The sequence below is a fragment of the Charadrius vociferus genome, unplaced genomic scaffold, assembly GCF_000708025.1.
Source record: "Charadrius vociferus isolate BGI_N301 unplaced genomic scaffold, ASM70802v2 scaffold59, whole genome shotgun sequence".
NCBI classification, from domain to species: domain Eukaryota; kingdom Metazoa; phylum Chordata; class Aves; order Charadriiformes; family Charadriidae; genus Charadrius; species Charadrius vociferus.
The window spans coordinates 3,579,922-3,601,508 of record NW_009661371.1 but is presented as its reverse complement, the minus strand read 5'-3'; the positions used below and the strand labels follow the sequence as shown (position 1 = coordinate 3,601,508).

Sequence of the window (21,587 nt, the reverse complement as noted above, 5' to 3'; positions counted from 1 at the left end):
GTATGTGCACTTCTCTCTATATTTATTTCTTACTAATACCTGAAGAATCATGTCAGGATTTCAAACAGCTGGCTGTTTCAAAGCACAGAAACTACTCAAAATGGAAAATCCACAGAAGGCTCGATGTGTCTCAGAGAATTAACCCAGAAAAGCCACAAACCACACCACTTAGGAAAGCTAGCTTAGGAGATAGACACAGCAAGCCTGTATGAAACTTTCTTTGCTCACTACTTGAAAAGGAGATCATGTAAACAAACCCTGTGTGCTTCAAAAGCATTTCTTGTGGTACTTGAAGCATAATGGTTTGGAAGAACAGACTGCTTGTTAGGTAGGTTGAAAATTGGCTGGACTGCCAGGCTTCAAAGCTCAGCATCAGTTGGTGGCCGGCAGTGAGTGGAGGATGAAGAAGCTGGGCTTGCGTAGTCTGAGGAAGAGAAGGCGATGGGGCAGGCCAGTAGCAGGCCCCAGTTGCCTGAAGAGCAGTTGCAAGGGTGAGCAAGTTAAACTCTTTCTAGTAGCAGCACAAGTGTAAAACAAAACAAACCCTGAAACCTCCATAGCTAATAGTTGCAGCTGGAGAGATTCAGATTGGATGTTAGGAAAAACTTCTTACCTAGGGAGGTAGTACGGCACTGGAACAGGTTATCCCAAGGCCCCGTGGCGTTTCCATCCGCAGGGGTTTTTAGTATCGGCTGGAAATGCCAGTACTCAAATGGGACACCTGCTGTGGTGTGAGCAGGAATAGTAACCCAAGTAGGAGCTGGGACCAGAGGTGCCTTCAAAGCAGCGTTTCTATGATTTTGAGTGCCTTTGCCCTGCTATCCCCTTTACATGTGAACCATATCAGACCTATTTGTCTTCAATTTTCTGCCAGTAACAGACCATTTTCCAGCTTTCCTGTTGTACCCAACAAAAGAGTTAAATTTCGTCTGTTACATTCAGATAATAGCTAAGAAGTGCCTGGAGGCAACTGAACCAGAGACAGGACAGAAAGGGGTACCTCTGTATGCCTTGAGTTACTACTGTTGAAAGTAGGCTTACTGCTTTTTGAAAGTCTGGTGAAAGAGGAAGAAACGGCATGTTATGTTACATTTCAAAGAATTTCTTCTACAAAGTCTCGGTTTCTCTACATATGTGGAGTGTTGTAAAAATTATATGGGAATGCTGTCAGGAAATCCCTTCGATTACTTTAATGAAAAAAACCTGCTTCCCTCTGAAGTTCTGTGGTAACGAACAAGTAGTTACTGTCATCTTTTGTTTCTGAGTTTTAAAGCAGAGGACTCACATACTGCAACATTATTGTATATCTGAGAAAGCTCTAATACTAATTGTTAAATATTTAGAGTTGAATCTTATGTTTGAATTTGGCTTTTTTTTTTTTTTTAACAGAATGATAGCTATAAATGAGCTAATGCTGTTTCTGAAGGCCTAAAAGTTGATTTTCATAATTAAGGTCTATTGAATGAAATACATCAAATAATATATTAACAGTGCATGATTAGCAGTATTCTCATCTTGTCCTGTTGTGAAATTAGTGTAGGTTTAGCAAAAACTTTTAAAAAACAATTTTATCAGTACTGTTCTTAAGTGGATCAGCCCTTAAGTGAATCTGTGCTGATGCCGTTACTCCATCTGTGGTGCTCCTCTCTTCTCCTGCAGCTCCTCATCTGTCTCCTGAACTGTATGCGATTTGTTTGAGTTTTACCTGTGACCCTCGCTAAAATGTAGTGATTACAATGTACTAAGAAAGAGGTATTTGCTATATTTAAAAAGTGTCAGCGCTGATCTTTGTGAAATGTGTTGTGCCCATGGGGGAAGAGACCTACTTTGAAGTAGGCAGGAATGAGCTTGTCTAGTCGGTGGGTTTAATTTCAGTTTACAGTGGCATCTGCTGATCTGTTTGGTGATACCGTGGTTTTTCATCTGCATTGCCATGTCGGTGGAAGGGTTAGGCACTGCCGTGCTTTCAGAATGCCTGGAATCTTGTAATTTTCAGGGGCAGACTTTCTACATTGATAGATATATAAATCTGGTGATAGCATCTTGTACCACATCAAAGACGACTGCGGCAACTCATTCTTCAACCTCAGGCTCTGCTAAGTGTGTGCTGTCCTTTCCTAATAAGCATAACCGTGTCATATCCCTGGGTCAGCTTAGCGATTTTTCCCATCTAGTGTGCCCCGTTTCCAGGACTTTCTCCTGCAGGTGATCTCAGTTGCCCATCTTCTGATGCAGCTTTTTACTAAAGATGCAAATATGTTGTTTTCGTCCCTGTCTCTCTCCATTTCCCTCGTGTGGTATTGTTGCCCCCTTGCTGAGATGGCGTCCTGGCTCGAGGTAAAACAGAACCAATTTTCTGTTCAGTAATTTTACTTTTCAGCTAGGCCTCTTCTAAATAACTGAACTCTCTGAAGTTAATAGCATATTTTTCAGACAGTATCTGCTTCCAGAGCGATAAGGCCTTGTTTATAATTAATACCAAGGCATGGTGTGCAGAGAGGCTCTTCCTTATACTTATTGCCATACCAGCCAAGGGCAGGTAACTTTGTTACTTGCCCCGTTGGAGGGTCGGAAGCAGAAAAGCACAGTGGGGTCCCACCTGCGGGGAGGAGTGGACGGGACAGGTGACCTAAAACTGACCAACAGGGTATTCCATCCCATCTGCCTCATGCTCAATGTAAAAGCTGAGGGATCAAAGGGTCAGCCCTCTTTCTTCAATGGCTGACGTCTGAGGAGGTTTTGTAGATATTGTATCAATGTAATTATTTTCATATTGCTGTTATTATCTTTCCTTTTTATTATTTTATTACTAATATTTCATTAAAGTAGTTTAGTTTCTTTTAAACTCATAGGTCTCTCTTTTTCTCATTCTTCTCTCGGTTGGAGAGAAGTTAAGAGAGCATCTGTCATTCATTTTGGTGGCCAGCCCAGCCTGAACCACAGCGGATGGTTCCTTGCCTACCTCAGTCCTTGCCTAAACTGATTCTTCAGGGTTGTTGAATGCTGTCTGTACAGTAATAATAATTTTTTCTTCTTCTTCTTTTTTTTTTTGGGGGGGGGGGGGGAGTGGGGAGGTTGGTTGTTAATAGAAAGGCAGGCAGATCATGGCAGCAATGTACGTAGCTTTGGAGTTACACAGCTGACTGCTGTAAATCTGACTGAACTTGTTACTCCCTTTTAAGTGTAATTTGGACTGATTTATCCCTAAAATAAAGACAGGAACTGCAAAGTCATTCCACAAAGAATAGAGACTATAGTCTCATCTTAGCCGTGGTCAGGTAGCTGTGCTCTTCACAGAATTTCCTCAAAAGAAATGTTCAGAACATGCATGAACTCAGTAGGAAAAGGCTAGCTTTTTGTGGTACAATGGTACGATTTATGTAGAATGGATGAAAAGGAATATTGCAGCTTATCTGAAGACAAATAGCAAGCTTCATTCTCTAGTGACAGCAATTACTTGCCTTTGTAGTCATACAAAATAATTCTTTTGTAAGAGAAGAAATTCCACTGTGCGAGAGCAAATATTTGAAATGGAGCAAGTGTTGTGTGTGGGAATTTGATATATTCATGGAACACTGTTGTGTGCTAAAGTAAATAGATTTTTTGCTCTACAAATGGAGGAGCTGAAGATACCGGAGATGCCGCAACTTCTGTTCGCTTAATTGCCATGTGCCTTTTCTTTCCTTTCCCTCTTTTTATTGACTTCCCATTTGATATGCCTGGACTATTTACAGTCCTTACTTGCTGTTGTTATCATTGTCCTGATGACACAAAAGAAAACACTTCCTTAATGTGCTGTGAAATATAACATGGTTTGTAATCCTGTGTGTGCTTTTAAAGAAAAAACGAACCACTGACTATAGTGTCATCAGACACCACATGTTGTTTGTCTGAAATGGTGGTCCTTTGCATACTTTGGAAATAGCACTCTGGTGTACTAATCTCTGGGAAAGTAATTTTTATTATTGTTGGCTCCCGTGTTTAGTGTGCAGCTCTCAGCTGACATGCTATACATTATAGAAAAATGCTTGTGACTCAGCTAACAAAAGCCCAATGAAGTGTCTAAATTAGGAATCTGTTTCTTCTGCCTTTTTTGTGCTTTTTTTACTGATTGCTGCATGATGTCCTGTCTTATTTGTAGACAAGACAGTCAGTCCTCTGCAAGGCAAGACCGCACTCCATCAGCTTTATATAAGCAACAATTCCACTTAAAAGAAAATTTACCATTTTTGTACCACAAGTAGAAGGCACCAGTCCATCAGAATAGAAGGCAAGAGTCCGTCAGACTTTAAATTACATTTAAGTATAGATTGATTCTTTTTAAATAGCAATGCTGTTTCTATGCCCTTCTTTTCTTGCAGTACATTCATTTAGCTGTCAGCCTTTATATGTAGCTATAATAAGGTACAATTATTGCAGTGCATGTTTTCATTGCAGACTGAATCATATGTCTTACATACCTTCAAATAAATATTCATCATAATGCTGGTTATAAAACAATCAGAAAAAATAAGATAAAGTAGCTAACTGCAAGAGACAATGAATAGCTGAAAACAAAATAATATTACTAACTCTCCAGTACAAAACTACAAGCTTATTTTGTTACTAGAAATTTGTTATTAATAGGTAACTGAGAATTCCTGTGATTTACTGACTGAAATGTCAAACCTGACTGTATACAGTTTTTTTAGAAAAAGCCAAAGATAGTAGAAGTCACGTGCTATAGCATAAGGAGGGTTTTTTCATATGATGGAATTAAGTTTTGCAGTTCAGAGATCTCATCCTTGTACGTCGCAGTGTTAAAATGTATCCAGATTAGGTCAGTGCTTGGTTTTTTGCAGCTGAATACCCAGTATGAGCTGATTGCAGCTACTGAATGTGAATTCCTGTGAATATTGGCCACTTGAGAATGAGGTTTCTTGAGTTACTGTGAAGAGAGTTGTTGGGGCTCTGAAAGGCACACCTGCTGCTCACTGAAGGAGTCAAACCTTTTGTTTTGGTAATTCCTTGCAGTTATGAATTCATAACCTGAAGAAGTCTTTTCAGTAGTTTCAGTGTTACGGCATGCTTTAAAAATCAAATGCAGTTGGCTTATTTCTTTTGAATTCATTTGCTGCTGCATTGTAAAACACTCATTAGATTTTACATGTGCTTAGTCTAACAATGCTGTGAATAATTTTGAGGAATGCCCTCAATTGAGGCTTGTCAGTAAATGCCTAATTTCTTACACTTGGTGACTTCCCCAAGTTTCCCAAGCAAGTCCCAGTTTCATTCCTGTATTGGGATAACTTTGTTCTGATACAGCCCTCAGGAAGGATGCAGCCATCAAAATCCCTATCACTGGACTCAATAAATGTAGGATAGTCTTCTTTAATGAGAAAGAGATTTAACCCATCCCTTCTGTGGTAGGTGTGAGCAGACCTCTCCTTGTACCCTCATGCAGTCTCTGTGCACTCTCCAGTGATAACGAACTGAAACCATCAGCAGGCTGCACGATGTAGTCCCTTGGACTGCTGGGCTTCTGTGAGGAGGCCAGTCTGGCATTCAAGTGTTTGCAGTCACATTTCTCGTTTCTCCACTTGAACTTCTGTTCTGCTTTCTGAGCAGCCCCTGAGGCTTGGGTTTGAATAACTTTTTGCCAGCAAAGTAATACTTAGACTTTTGGGTTGTTGTTACTATGTAGATTTTCCAAGCATAAATTCCTTGCAAGGTGAAGAAAAGCAAACAGAATAAAAGTGTCTTTATCTGGGCATACTATACAAACACTTTAGGAAAAGGAGAAGTAAGTACTGATGCCTCTGTTTTCTCTCTTTACTATAGGCGTGCAGGATCCTCAGCATGAGAAGATAATTACTGTGACTACTAATGGAAGTATTCACAGCCCCAAGTTTCCGCACACATATCCACGCAATACTGTACTAGTGTGGAGATTAGTAGCAGTAGATGAAAATGTGTGGATACAGCTTACTTTTGATGAAAGATTTGGGCTTGAGGACCCAGAAGATGACATTTGCAAGTAAGTTACTTGTACTTTAACTTAGAAAAATCTGAAGGGAGGTGTGGGGGATGGAACAAGTACTTGTGTTGCTCGGGTTTTGCAAAAATGTGACGCCTGCATGTCAATGTATTTATGAAATGCATCTTTTAAATGATTACGTTATGATTTTCTTATGCAGTGCTAGAGAAGGATTTCATGCTTGAAAGCTTTGGGGTCCCCCCATTTTCCTTCTGCATTCAGTATCTGGGCCACAGATACGTTGTGATACAAAAATGTGAAATATTTAATATCTCTCTCAAATAAATGTTTTAACACCTGGGAAAAAAGTCTTGACAGAATGTTAGAGGAATGAATGTCTAATTTTTACAGAGAAAATTTGGGTAAGCAAGTTACCTGAAGTGGAATTCAGATCACAACATAAAGTACAACATCCCTGTTCAAAAAAACCCTTCACCCTGCTGCATAGTATTTTAATGGCCTTTAACGGTCAAGTCCTCAGTTTTCTATCAAAAACAGCACTTACAATATTACGTTAATTGACATTCCTTAATGGTATTGTTATTTTGCCAACTTTAATAGGTATTCTTCCTGCTCAATCAGTGGCACAGGTTTCTGTAGGACCTGTGGAATCTGTATTTCCTTCCTAAGATTTGCAGCTGAAGGCTTTGTAGCTTGGGAGAGATACGACTGTGACATAACAGACATTGGGATGGATGTAGTTCTGAACCAAGCCATCTGACTGATCACGTTTTGGATATTTTGTGAGGCAGTAGGGGCTGACATTATGTGTGCTTCCTGAGGGTGGGTAGGAAGGGAGAGTTCCTAAACTCTTGTATCCGGTATCTGTCTGCCATCGTAGCAACACATTGTGAAGAACCCCAGTGTGTGAATAGTGGCATGTTGTCTGGACTCTTTTTAGTAAATTAACAGATAAAATATGTCATTTGAAAGTCATATCCTCCTTTGATGTTTTCCTGGAGAGGTACTTCACACAAGATGTTTTCTTCAAAGTAGATGTTTTGTTTTGTTTTGTTTTTCTGTTTGGGGTTTTATTTTTGAGTACCTTTTATACACAATGAATTTGATTCTTGCTTTCAGTTTTTCTAATTAACTGATATTCAGTTGTTTTTATACCTTGAATCAACTTTTGATAACAAATTTTAATTTCTTAGAGGTTACTTTTGCACTTATCCTTAATTTGGGAGCTGAGGTTCATAACAAATGGACAGATATCTTTCTTTCATAATTTTGAAGGGAGTAATTGTCAAGGCCATGTCAAACATGATTAAAATACTAAGTGCTATAAACATATGTTTGCTCAGATGAGTGCACTCCCTTTGCACAATAAATCTTTTCTTTAAATGAAAACTTAGCTTGCTTTTTCTTTTCTTTGCATATGGCAGAGTGAAGTGGCAAGTGAAAGAAAATCCAGGTAGGGCGACTCATTCGTCCACTTGCAAAGAAAAAAGTAAGATAAGTTAAAATATTTTTAATATTATAACTAGAACAGTATTTTAATGGGAGTACATTTATTTTAAGTAAACAATGTGCTGAATACAAAACTATTGGTCACATTAAGAAACAGTAATAAGTCACTCATAACCTTCACTCGGCCGTAATCTTATCGTGCTCATATTTGTGCAGGGATACCAGGAAGTTGTATGAATGCAATTCCCGATATGTGCACTTTTGAGGACACGCTGGGCTTTTTGGCTTGGAAGATATAACCCTCTGAAAAAGAGAGTTATATTGTTGTTTTTAACCAAAAGAAAAAACATAGCTAGGCTTCCTATGAAATTTAAATTCATTAACAAACTCGGTAAAGAAACAGAAAGTGTACCATGTTTGATGTGAAGGGAGTATAAATAATTGACAGGTTGAGGAAATAACTAAAACACAGAGAGTTTAACGATGTAAAACAATTCTACACAGGCCAAGTAAGTTACCAGTTATCAGAGTAATATCTCTTTATAAGTAATGTCTTGCTTCTCTTATCCCTTATAGTTCCTAATAAAATTATTTAATTCTTTTTCCGGTACCTTCTGTAGAAAAGCTAAAGGGTTTTAATGGCTGCATCCCATACTATTTGTTACTTCACCGTGTTTCTGCCATCTTGAAACACATAAATCAGTATTGTTGCTGTTGAGTACTCAACAGTTTCTCTAAAGTCAAGTGTATATGAGAAACGACAGAATAGAACATGACACGAAATTTAGTGTATTATAACTCTATACCTTATAGTGACCTGACCCTTTAGTTCTGACCTGTGACTGAAACTAGGTAAAAACTAGAGCCTGTTAGACTTTCCATGCAACAGCGTACAGTTTTTACCAGGATATCTAGAACTCATAGAAATTATAGAAACAGGATATCTAGAACTCACAGAAACTCATAGAAACTATAGTGCATGAGAGGACCTCATGAATTACCTACAGTGGTCATTGTCACAGTTTGTCACAATACCCTGTAGTGTCAGCTCACTGGGCCAATGGGAGAATATGCTGGGCTATGTTAGTTTAAGATAATTAGCAGCTTTTAAATCTCATATTAATTCAAATATTGCTCACTCATAGGAGGAAAATAAAAGCATATCCAGATATATAAGAGTTTTTTGTTTAACATAGTTCTATAACAGGAAAACCACAGTAGTGGTGAATAAGAAATGTTCTAGATGTATCCTGAATATGTGGCAAGTTTTTGCCTGTATTTGGCTGATGTGACCTCCACGCTTAGATTTCTGCAAAGTCAGTTCTGACATTTCAAGTTATTCTGTGAGGACTTTTCATCTAGAATGAATATCACATTTTACAGACACATTGAAGGTACCAGTTTAGTCTCCACTTTAAATACTTTCCTGAATCTGAATCAGGGTGATCCTGCATGGCTTTTCTTCCACTCCATTTTTACTTGCAATTCAACTTACAGTATTTACTAAGGTAGAGCATTTGCATTACAGCTAATTCTGTGTTTATGACCAGCCATCCTGACCTAGCCTCACCTGGAACAGCATTAACATACATAGTCCTAACTGTTGTGCTTATTCTCACCAGTCTTAAGCGTGATTGCTGTGTTCTGTATGTTTTGGAAACAAATTTGAAATTGTATGTTTTTTAGAATACACTTGTGATATTTTGCCTCTATTTCTCCGGGTGTTTTTTGTCCTGGTTTTATAATTGTGATGTGCTTGAAATTTCTGCAGTTCATCTCTGCATTGCTTAAAATAGGGCTAATGATTTTTTTTAACAATAGTTGTACTTCATCTGCACTGCATCCTTTCTCTGGGCAAAATGTTGAGAATCTCATTGTGTCCTATCCAAAGTGAACACAAACTTCGATTTGCACAGAAACTAGATCCATACATGTATCTCAGAAGAGCTTTAGGTTACTTGGATGATAATATGGATATATAATTCTCTGCAATATTGCAGAAATTTTAGCCTTGTACACTTTGCTTTCAGTTGTGACTTGCAAATGAAAAAGGTTACAAACAAAAAAATCCCCCAGCAAACCAAACAAATGAAAAAGGATGCAATCTCCTGGCTGTTTTGTGCAGTACTGTTCAGATGATAGAACTGGCAGTGAATTTTCCTTACATAAGTGAATTTTTAGCTAACAGAGGCCTAGTGGATTTACATTCTCTGTGTCCACCCTTTCTGATGAAGAAAAGAAGCAGCTTTTCTCCTGCTGATATGATAGCTGATATGACAGGTCATTATTTCCATGATGCTAGCCCCTCAATGCTGTTTTAATCATGAGGCCATTAGACTTCTGTGCCTGACAGCTCCTATCATCAGGGAGAGGCTATAACTCTCCTTGACCAGGAGGGACTGGTTTTTTGCTCAATTATTGCTTGTTGTCCAAAATTGTTGCTTTTTTGTCTCTGAGAACGTGCGGTGATAAAAGCTTTGGGATAAATTCCTCTGTGACAGGTGGATGCTACAGTTGCCTTTAACAAGTAGTCTGCTGTTGTGAGCGGGTTGTACTTGGCAGTCTCGTGTTGTAATGCTCCAATAGGAAAAGAGAAAAAATGAATCTTTCTTACGTTAGTAACCTGTGTCAAATTCTCTCTCTCCCGGTGCACAGAATGGCTCTAGTTGTCCATCTTAGTGGTGGTTGCAGCTGTTCTTTCTAATCAACAGATGATTACAGTCTGTTTGACTTTTATTATATATAATAAAGCACACAAATGTGTCAGAAATCCAAAGTGCAGTTACTGTAGATAAGATGATAAGGATGAAATACATGAGTAAAAGAATGTGGAACCAACCGATCGTTGAATAATAGATGCCATTTGACCATCACCTTCATTTTAGTATAGCTATACTAATTCTCGACTCTCTTCAGTCCTCTAATAATTTAAAGTATGAACTACAGACTGTTTTGGGGTTGTTCGGTGGTTGGTTTTTTTTTTTTGCGGGGGGGAGCCTTTTAGCAGCTGCATATGTGAACCTGTTCATATAGTTACATAATTGAAGCATTTACCTATTACGTTTTGAAAGAATTCCCAAAGCTTGGCTAGTTAATATGTGCAATATGTAGAACTTTTGCCTGAAGAAAATTAGTTAAGCTGAAGGCAGCTGTCAGTGTTAACACGGGGTAAAATCTATGTGAGAAGTAATGTGACGTTTTTTTCTTCCTCACATCAAATTAAATACTTCATTCTTAATACTGGGAATGTTTTTCCGCTGAGGGTTATTAGGACGAAGCTTTAAGATACAGAGCCACACAGATTAAAGTCACTACCTCCCTTTTCTCTAATGTTTCTGTAAGCTACTTGCTTTCACTTCAGATCTATTGTGGCTGAACTGTGCCCAAGCTATTCCCTTGCATTCAGGGAACATCAAGGTTCTCGGGCAGAAGCTGTAACCAACTGGCCTCAACAGTCATATGTGTTCCTAATGAATGTATCATTAGGATATGGTTGACAAGGGCTAAAAAATTGGAAGATTTGGCTCAATCTGACAAGACTGAAGTGAGTGTATTAAGACACATACAGATGCTGTCTTTAGTCAGTGGCTATGCTTGGCTGTCTGTCTTTGACGTAAATTATGTTAAATGTAAGTTATGGTAAACAGAATAAAAAGGCTAAACATTTTGTTATGTAATTTTCTAAAGAGACCTTTCCATGTAATATAAGACACAATGAGCAACTTAAACCACATGCAGCTTCCTTTCTTGTAATTGCTACAAATTGTCCATCTAGCATGTGGAGTAAAATATGGATGCATAACTGCAACTCCTAAGTTCTTCAGTAAAAAAGAGGACAGGTATTTCACTTTTGTTTGGTCCCTTGTCATGGAAGCACCTTACGGTATCAACAGTTTGCATGCGTGAAAGAATTTCAGCATCTTTTTCTTGTAGAGAGAGGAAATTCCACCTTCTTAGGCCCCGCCTGGGGAAAAAATATACATATACTGTTTGTTTTGCCTTGAGTGCATTGTAGAGGCAATGCTAATGTATGTGCGAAGAACATACTAATATAAAGCATAGATTCCGAAAAAAATTACAACTCTTTGCATAAAGTAACTGTTAATTCTGGGGCTTTTGAGGGCAGCGAGTTACTTATCAAGGTCTAGTTCCCAAGCAAATTGTATTCTGGACAACTGATGGGGTGTCCTTACTGTCAGACAGTCTTAAATGCTTCTGGTGGAGTGTGATTACAGAGGGTGAAGTTATCTCTTGGGTAAGTACAAAGTTCAAGTTGGCTATGAATAACTGGACAAAGACCTTTAAGTGAACTCTCTATTTAAAGAAGAACTGGTGCAGACAATGATCATGGCAACTCATCTCACTAAGCAGCTGAGCTGCTGGGATTTCTGCTGCTTTTTTCTTTTTTTCTCCACGCCCCAGAAGATGCAAAGGTTGTGGCTGCCACCTGTATTTGAAAATTCAGAAAACAGTGAGGAGTCCCCAAAAATTTCTAAGGCTTCAAATTGGAAAAAAAAACAGTCAGCACCAAAACCCACAGACTCTGAGAACAGAGATGAATGTTGTAGTGAAAACCAGTTCTTAAAGCTTTTTTCTTACAGCTTAGAATTCCAGTGTGTTCAATTTTAGCCAGCTGGTTTTTGTGATACGCTACACACATAGGTGGGCTGGGCTTTGTTTAGGTGACTCTATATACCAGTGATACTTAAATGTCTCTTTCATCATTGGCGATAACTTCTTCAGCAAAAGTGAAGGCATACTAAATTTAAAATTTATTATGGCTCAGTTCTGCAAGTCATATCCATTTGGATAGTATTGATTCCATTAATATATGGAATTACAAAAAGCATATGAACGCTCATTCCTCAAGCATAATTTCTTTTTTACATCCCACATCCCCCCCCCCGAACACGTAAATTACTTGTTAATCATTTCTTATTCAAAGTCTGAAAGGGAGTCATATAATTTAAATGGCTGCGATGAGTTCTAGCATTCAGGTGCCTTAGATTAATTGAAATACTCATAGGAAAGAATTATTATGAAATGGCTAATTTAAGCTGAAGTCATTGGTAGCAACATTGATGTTTTACTGATGGCAGGAAGGTGGCATTTTAGGAGCAGTGTGTCGAAAATGCCATAAAATTTGTGTTAAGGCAGCTGATGAAGTCATTTCTTCTGGTGTTTGTGAGGTTGGGTGTTGTTTTTTTTTGTTTTGATTTTTAATTGCTTAGTCAGTTTACAAGACAACTGAATAGTGATACCAGTTCAATAGTGATTTAAGTGCTGAATGGATTTAAATGGAGGATGAGAGTGGGGACTGGGGATCAAAGTTTTTAAGAATTTAGATTGGTTTAGAACTAGAGTCCTTTGGTTATCTAAAAATTTTTCTTTTACATATAAAGAAAAAAGATTAATGCTACAAAGGTTATTTCATTCATGCAAGTTCAGTTTTAAAAATTTTATTTCAATATAATGAATGCAGAAGAGTCCAGTAGACTCACGCATCCTGCTTTCCTATGATTTGAAGAAAAAGTGAGTGCTTTTTCACATCAAAGAATTAACTGGATCTGTTTCCTTTCTATTCTGATTTCATTGAACAAAAGAGTGGTTCCTTGTTTTTTTTTTTATTATTATTCGCCTTTACAGTAAATCCAGAATTCATTTTTATTATCCACGGTATGAGAGGACACTGTAATGGATATTATTTCACAAGTAATTTAAACTCTATTTTCACAGTCCAGGTGAGTGTTAGGAGAGTGATTGCTGATGAGTGGGCAGTTGACATAATCCCTTACTCCTTTTTCACACTGGAGACTACACTTACTGACTTAAAAAACATTTTAGGCTCCTTAAAATTCCTTCCTGGTCCTCTCAATCTCAAGCAAGCTCTTTCAATAAAATAAACTATGTCCACAGTATCAAAATATTTTTGTAAATGGTCCTAATCCTAATTTATTGCTTCTAAAATTATTTCATGTTACTGTAGTTGGCTGTGTTTCTAATGGTGTAGACTGAAGGTTTTTTGTTGTTTTTTTTTTTTTAAATGAGTGTGGCGCTGGTGGGTCTTGCTTCTGTCTAGGGTACTCTGGGAACAGTTGATGTTGATGGAGTTCCCCTGCGCCCGTCCCATCTCTCACTGAAAGATAGAAGTAAACCTGTATTATAAGCGAGCACAAAACCACACTGTGAGCCATCACCACCTGAGCTCAGGGATGCAGACAGGCCCTGTAGCCACCTGTGGCATCAGGTGTGGCTCAGGTGAAGTCCTGATGTCAAGAGAAATGCAAGCTCCAAAGGCAGGCCCAGCAGCAGAATCTGAAGTTACCCTGCGTAGCGTCTATATATCCCAGTTTACACATAGCATGCACTCCCTCCCTGATGTTTTCTCTACTGAAAGTCTAAGTACAGTTAAGCCCATAGGCTCACCGTCAGGCTTATAAGCAGCTTTCTCCTGTTTAATGAGCAGGAATAGCAGACATACCAACTGTTCTATTCCTAGATGGACAGTTGTGTTTCTTCACCTGTTACGCAGCTTTTCTTCTCCCTCTTCCTCCCCTTGCCTTCTTCCTTTCCCCTCTCCCTAGATGCTGTGGTTGCTTCTTTACATGTGTCGTCAACATTTTAACAAAGTCTGCTCACATGAAATCATAGTTAGATAGCATTACCAGCAAACATTGTCTGTCAGACAAATCAGTAAGAGTCCTGTCTTGCACTCGATGCTGCTCCGTTAGTAAAGTAGAAGTGGAATGTAATGCAATTTATATTAATCTGTTCTCATCTGATCATCAGGATATCTGAAGATGCACGTGCATGAGAAATTGCAAAAGGGAAGATTACTTATTATAAAAAGAGGTTAGATGGTCATGTGGGAGTTTCCTAGGGGGTTTATACAGTAACATAAATAGATCTTTTCCTTTTCTGACAGTAACATGAGAACAGGGAGATGAGTAAACCAGCAGCAATTATTAAGAAGTACTGTTTCAGACCAGCCTTTGATTCATATGCTGTGGCTGGGTTAAAAATAGGTCTTGCATGATCTTATGACCATTAACTCATAACTAGGTAAAGTGAAGTGAGAGGAAACTCCTTGCACTCTTTAGGTGAAAACTGATCTGCTAGGGTTGGGAATGCTTTTTTTTCTACCTCATACAGTGTTATGCGACTGCTCAGTTACACTATAGGGATTTTTCACTTTCTCTTCAAGTAGCAATTACTAGCCTGTCCTGAAGCAGGATATTGGACTTCATGACAAATGGTCTGTCCTGCACTGGTAAATCCTGTGTGCTAGTGTAGCAGCCAAGAGACCATATGTTATTGTATTGCTGAACAAAGAAATGAAAGTGTTTTCATTTAAATAAACATAGATAGAGCCCCAATCTCCATGGAGGTAGGCAGGAGGGAGGGAAAAGGAAGAAGGAAACCTTGACCGGTTGTGTAATGCTGCTGTGTCAGCAGAGGGTGCTTGAGGGGAAGGGGTGCTGCCGGCACTGCCCTGGGTGAATCTTCACGTGCTAAAAATGCCCTTTAGGATTTGTTGTTGTTGTTCTTCTCTAGAATATGCTTTTGAATATTGTTGGGAGATTGCTTAGCCAGTAGTTTTCACATTGCTGACTGGAGCCATAGCTACATTCCAGGATATAAGGATTGTGCATAAAGAAAAAATTACCATTTGAGATACTGGAATAAATATTTAAAATACTGCTTGAAAAACAATGGTAAAAGCATAATTATGGATTAGGAGAAGCTGAAACAGATACACTGACCACTATGAACAGTGTGAGTAGAAGTAGAAATTTTATAGTAGATTAGAAAGAATGCTTTACAGCTTTGACTGTTGATGTGAACACTGAGCTCCCTTAACGTTTTTGGTTTTGTACAAAATACTGATCTGTAGAGTAGCAACATGTGATTTATTATGATCGCTGTAATTCTCAAGATAAAATATACCAGAGATTACAGAAAAGTGCTGAGAAGAAGTTGGTGAGGCATTTCGTTCTCCAAAATCTGGAGAGGGTAGTACTGTATGACATAGGATATGTACCAAGCTGGTACGCTGTCAGGGGGCAAGGGCTGCCTCTTTATGAAAGGAAATATGCTTTGGAGAGTGTTGTGTCCAGAGCAGTAGGACCCTGAATCCTGATGGCCATTTCCATGTGGTAGTGTACCCTAAGTACATAATAATAATAGTAATGATAATAATAAAAATTGTATGGGTATTCCCTTGAGAGGGTGGGACGTGAAGAATAGGAGTCCTAGTGTGCAGCACAGTAAGAGTACTCTCTCTTACTACCTTTTTTCTTACATGCATTATTATATGAGGAAAGGCTGAGGGACTTGGGTCTCTTTAGTCTAGAGAAAAGAAGATTGAGGGGGGATCTTATTAATGCTTACAAATACTTAAAGGGAGGGTGCCAGGGGATGGGAGCAGTCTTTTTTCAGTGGTGCCCAGTGATAGGACGAGGGGTAATGGGCACAAACTTGAACATAGGAAGTTCCATCTTAACATGAGGAGGAACTTCTTTACTTTGAGGGTAGTGGAGCACTGGCACAGGCTGCCCAGAGAGGTGGTGGAGTCTCCTACTGCAGAGACATTCAAAACCCGCCTGGACGCTGCCCTGTGCAACCTGCTGTAGGTGACCCTGCTCTGGTGGGGGGGTTGGACTAGTTCTCCAGAGGTCCCTTCCAACCCTGACCATTCTGTGATTCTGTGATTATTTCAATTCGTAACGTGCAGGATACTAAAAAAATCTCTGGTCAACACATGAAGTCAGTAGCAGAAAGCAGACAGATTAGAAGTGAAACAGTTCAAGAAAATATTTCATGTAGATGTTACACATTTTGTAGTCCTTGAATAATAACCTTTCCAAGTGACTACTTAGTTGTGTGTAAAATCTTTTTTACTCACTGTATTTTATATGGCTACAGGAGAATCTGTAGTCAAATGTGAAAAAGTAAGCGTAGCATAGTAACCTTAAGCCATGGGAACTCATGGAGACTTACTCTCCATGGAACTTCTTCCTTTGGATTTTAAGATAAGTAAATGGACTAGGACATCATTTGCAAGCTGACTCACATATGTTAGTATGTTTTTTTCCAAGTTCTCCAATTATCCCAAATTCATCTTTGTCTTTGATATATAGTAATGGTACTGTGGATATGAAATTTCATGTACTTTTTTGTGTTGTATCTCTGTTCTACTGATAACGTGTCATTTTTAGACCAAACTTAATCTGTATTTAAGGAGAGCTAAACTTGTTTCTTACCCTGACTTGGATTGGGAATACCTGCCATTCTTTGATACAAAGAAAATATGTATAGGTGCTTCTAAGAAATTGGGCAATCAGCCTTTTAAAAAGAGGAGTTTGGAAAGTCATCTTCTTTCCTTCTTACCTCCACTTTTGATTGGCGGGCTTATAGTGTTTATAAGATTCTTATTCAAGTGCTTGAAATAATGTATCGATAGAATTTATACCAGTATAAATTAGTTCATAAGAGGCTATCTAGGACTGAATTCTGTCGTTGCTCTGTTCCTGTGAAAATACTTATTTACATGCTTTATCAGTATCAGTAGTTTAACATATGCTTAAATAATTACAGCATTGCTGTCTGAATATAGAATTGTTTCAGGTTTAGAGCCTGAAGTATGTTTACTAATGTATCTAGTTTACAATTGCTTGTTCTTGTGGAAAAGTTAATGCCCCTTCCTCCACACAAGGCAGAAGTTACCTTCAGAGACTATGGGATATTCATGTGCTTAAGATGGCAATCCTTAAGTATTTACCAATGTGCCTAGATACCAGTCATGATGGTTTATTTCCTAGAGGTGTGTTTGTGTGCCAGTTTACAAATCATCAGGGAAAATATATCTTCAGCAGTACTCAGTTTATCAATTGGCACTGAAACAAGCATTTGATACAAAGGAGGGGAAGGAGATGCATTTCTTTGGAGTTGTTTTTGCATTAAGTGCTTTGACTCTAGTTGACCAGGCGACAAAAGCTACTACGCAAAATCTACATCTCAGCTTCGCACGATGCCTCAAATTTTCAGCAGATGTGCAGAAAATGGAAATGTGTTTTCTGGTAGACTGGAGAGTTGTAACACAGCAGTTAATTTGTCCAATCCAAACAATGAGAGCATCCTTTTCTTTTCATGAAAAGTGTTCAAATGTTTGAAGAGCAGAGTTTGGGGGTTTGAACTCTGTCTTGTTTTTCCCTTTCACTTGCAGTATTGTAAATGTGTATTTATGATCAAAGTGGCTGACAGTGAATGAAGGGGAAGAAAATTGAAATCTAAGGATTAAACTTTTTTTTTAATGTATCCTAAATAACAAGGTAGAAATACAGAGAAAGTTGTGTGGTTGTGTTAGAAGCCTCAGGCTGTTACTAATCACTCTGAGGAAAGATGAAATAGAGAGAACCATGGCAACCATCTAACATTTGTGAATGAATCTGTGTTTCCATAAGGCAGTTCTTAATGTACAGTACTGCATATTCTAAAATAGATGTATTCAAAGTAGGTTGGCACAGAAACTACAACCCATATTTGGTGAATGGCAGTTAGAAATGTTCTCTGTTTATACCTTGAGTATCTTTATTTCATGGAAAATGTAGATATGGGAGAATACTTGGGGGTTTTATGCTTATTTGCAGTATTGGCTGGAAGTGATGTCTATTGCTGGAAGTGATGTTTGTGTATAATTAAGCATCATTTTCTGTGTACAAAAAAACTGACCTCATCAGTCATTTATTTGGATTATATCTGGATATGCTGTTTCTTTCCAGTGACTGTTAAAACACAATTATGTGTAGGATCAACAGTATGTGTAGGATCAGCAGATACTGGTACTACTGTGGAAATTTGTTTCATTTCAAATCATTGCTGTTCCATCAACTTTTTTTCTTTTTTTTTTTTTAATGTTAAAACATCAAGCATGACAAACATTGTAGAACATAACTTTTTTTTTCCTTTTTTTTTTTTTTTTCCAATTGTTGCATAATCTGTAATGATATCCAAAACAGTTTCCTCATAGTGGAAGGCACTGACAAGTCCTCCTGAAGAGGATGAATGCTAGGGGTGTATTGCCCATGCTGTGAGCCTTAGGAAGTGAAGCCAAATGATTCTGGGTAACTTTTTTCAGAGCTTCCTTTTGGAAAGACAAAATCCAGAGAAAATATGGAACATAAGAACATAAGAAAGACATGGACCTGTTGGAGCGCATCCAGAGGAGGGCCATGAGGATGATCTGAGGGCTGGAGCACCTCTCTTATGAAGACAGGCTGAGAGAGTTGGGGTTGTTCAGCCTGGAGAAGAGAAGGCTCCGGGGAGATCTTATTGCGGCCTTCCAGTACCTAAAGGGGGCCTACAGGAGAGCTGGGGAAGGACTTTTTACTAGGGCATGTAGTGACAGGATGAGGGGGAATGGCTTTAAACTGGAAGAGGGCAGGTTTAGATTAAACATTAGGAAGAAATTTTTCACTTTGAGGGTTGTAAGGCACTGGAACAGGTTGTCCAGAGAAGTTGTTGAGGCCCCATCCCTGGAGGTGTTCAAGGCCAGGCTGGATGTGGCCTTGGGCAACCTGGTCTAGTGGGAGGTGTCCCTGCCCACGGCAGGGGGGTTGGAACTCGATGATCTTCAAGGTCCTTTCCAACCTAAACCATTCTATGATTCTATGATCTTCAAGGTCCTTTCTAACCTAAACCATTCTGTGATTCTATGATTTTAAATATTTAAAAATTTATATCAGGTTTCTATAACATAATCAACCTATATCATAATAGGTTTTTTCCAGCTTTCTGCCTTTACTGTCACTCAGAGTAGCCCCAGTCAAATATTTCTCATAATGTTGAGCAGAATAATTTTCCTTGAACTTTTACTGTGCATGGAGTATTTGCTGGGGCTGCCACAGGGTCACCATTGCAGCCAAGGTGCCTTCTCCCTTCCTTTCCTCTAGGAAATTTACTTTCTGTATGATGCGAGTTTTTTCTCTGCCATCTGGCTGGCATGTGGAACTATTAATAGCTAACTTTAACTGATGTGCACTGTGAGTGTTTTGAGATTTCAGGAACTTTGTATCTGCGGGGCTGAATGGGCCAATATTTTCCAGTCTGAGTTTCATGTAGATATTGTTGTCTGACAACAAATACAAACCAGTGTGAAGTAAATTAATGCATTTGAAAAGAAAATAAATTAGTAAAACAGCTGCTTTGAAGCTTGCAAACTTGAGTGGCAGGTGATTGTACTACCTGGCCTGGCCATATTGGAGGGGAAGAAAAAATACCAATAGTAAAATTTCATCTTATGTAAACTGAAAAACATTGCACAACTACCTGCAGTTTCATTACTACCAATCGGTTAAGTTTTGTGTAATTTTGATTTTCATCACATGTGATGTGTCTTGTATGTGTGCCTTGGTCTTTGAGGAAAACTTTAGTCTCAGTGAGGCGGGCAGTATTGGCAATCGAAAAGAAGAAAGTTCTCCACCTATTGAATGAATGGTGCAGTACGCTCTCCTTTTTACAGCTGTTGCTACATCTGTAGGTTTTGTAGTTTGCCTGAAATCCACTTTTATATCTCTAATCCAGCATGCTGCTCTCTCCTCTATGCATTCTTCCTTCCTCCTGTATTCCCCCGCCCTTTATCATAAGCTTTGCATTTCCCTTGGCCTGTTGTGCTTTTTTGCTGGAGACTGCACAGCGTGTTGACCTGTGGGGAGTAACAAGGCTGGTTAAAAAGATTGGTTCTGCCATTAGATACTCTGGATTTGAGTGCCTCTATGATGTTCCAATATTCCCTTTTCTACCCAATGTCCTGGTTTGAGGTAAAACAGAACCAATTTTCTATTCAGTAATTTTACTTTTTAGCTGGGCCTCTTCTAGCTACTGAAATTAACAGCATACTGTGCAGACACTGTTCACTCCCAGAGCGATAAGAGACCTGTGTTTATAGCTGATGCCCGGGCATGGTATGCAGAGAGGCTCCTGCTTATACTTAGTGCTATCCCAGCCGAGGGCAGATAACTTTGTTACTTGCCCCGTTGGAGGGTCGGAAGCAGAAGAGTGTAGAGGGGTCCCACCTGCGGGGAGGAGTGGACAGGACAGGTGACCCAAAACTGACCAACAGGGTATTCCATCCCATCTGCCTCATGCTCAGTATAAAAGCTGAGGGATCAAAGGGTGAAGCCTCTTTCTTCAATGGCTGACGTCTGAGGAGGACTCTGTTCGTCTGCCTTTGATCCCGATCCATGCATTCTGGGACCCAGATGCGGAATCCAGTTCCCATCTGTCACTGAGTCCAGTCTGGGACTTCCTCAGTTCCTGTCGGTGATGTGATTGTCATCCTGGGAGCTTGATATGGTTTTGTATACATTTCATCATTTAATTTTTATTATTAATATTTTCAATAAAGTCGGTTAGTTCCTTCTAAACTCACAAGTCTCCTTCTCTCTCCCTCCTCTCCTTGAAGACATAGTTGGGGCAGAGCATCTGTCGTTTGCCTCAGTGGCCAGTCCAGCCCAAACCACAACAACCAGATAAACATGAATCTGCCCATCAGAGCGTTACTGGAGAGCTGGGTTGACTGGAGGAGGTCTCCAGAATTTATTGCAAGTGAAGCAGATGAGCTTTGAAAAAAATGTCTTCAAGCTAAACGTTTGGCCTTACTTTCCTTTTCCTTTAGAAAAAGGTCAAAATGATATTTTTATGATGACAGTTTTTAGTAATTTCCAATGTTTCCAAAATTGAAGCTGTCCAAATATAAACTATCTAAATTCTATTCAATAACAGTTTGTCTGGTGAACTGCCAGGAGACCATGAATGCTTTTGGTCTGCAGCTGAGGTAGGTATTTTGGTGTGCTGTGCCAGCACCAGGAAAACCTTGGAAGTCCATGTGCTTTAGAACAAGTTGGAACAGAAGTATTACAGGGTCCCACAGGGTGCTGTCAAAAAAAAAAAAATAGACAGGGATTGTTATTAGCTTCCTTCATTAAAAAAAAAAATAATGAAATGGATTCTTATCAAAGGGGGAAGGAAAAATATATTTCACCATTCACAAGCTGTTTTAACCGGTGTGCGAGATTTTTGTCTAGCACACATCTATATAGAGATGGAAAGGTCCAACATTGCTGATATTACAGAGTGTTTTACCTCATGGGTTTCTGCTTCT

General features: G+C 38.9%; 1 protein-coding gene across 1 annotated transcript in view; it reads left to right on the top strand.

Annotated features, from left to right (window-relative positions):
• Positions 1 to 400: 400 nt before the first annotated feature.
• The window catches only part of PDGFC (platelet derived growth factor C), a 61,240-nt gene continuing 40,053 nt past the window's right edge, over positions 401 to 21,587 (top strand). The window contains exons 1-2 of the mRNA XM_009893770.1: positions 401 to 491; positions 5,821 to 6,016. Coding sequence (XP_009892072.1) covers positions 401 to 491; positions 5,821 to 6,016 — 287 coding nt within the window. The remainder of the gene's footprint in view (positions 492 to 5,820; positions 6,017 to 21,587) is intronic.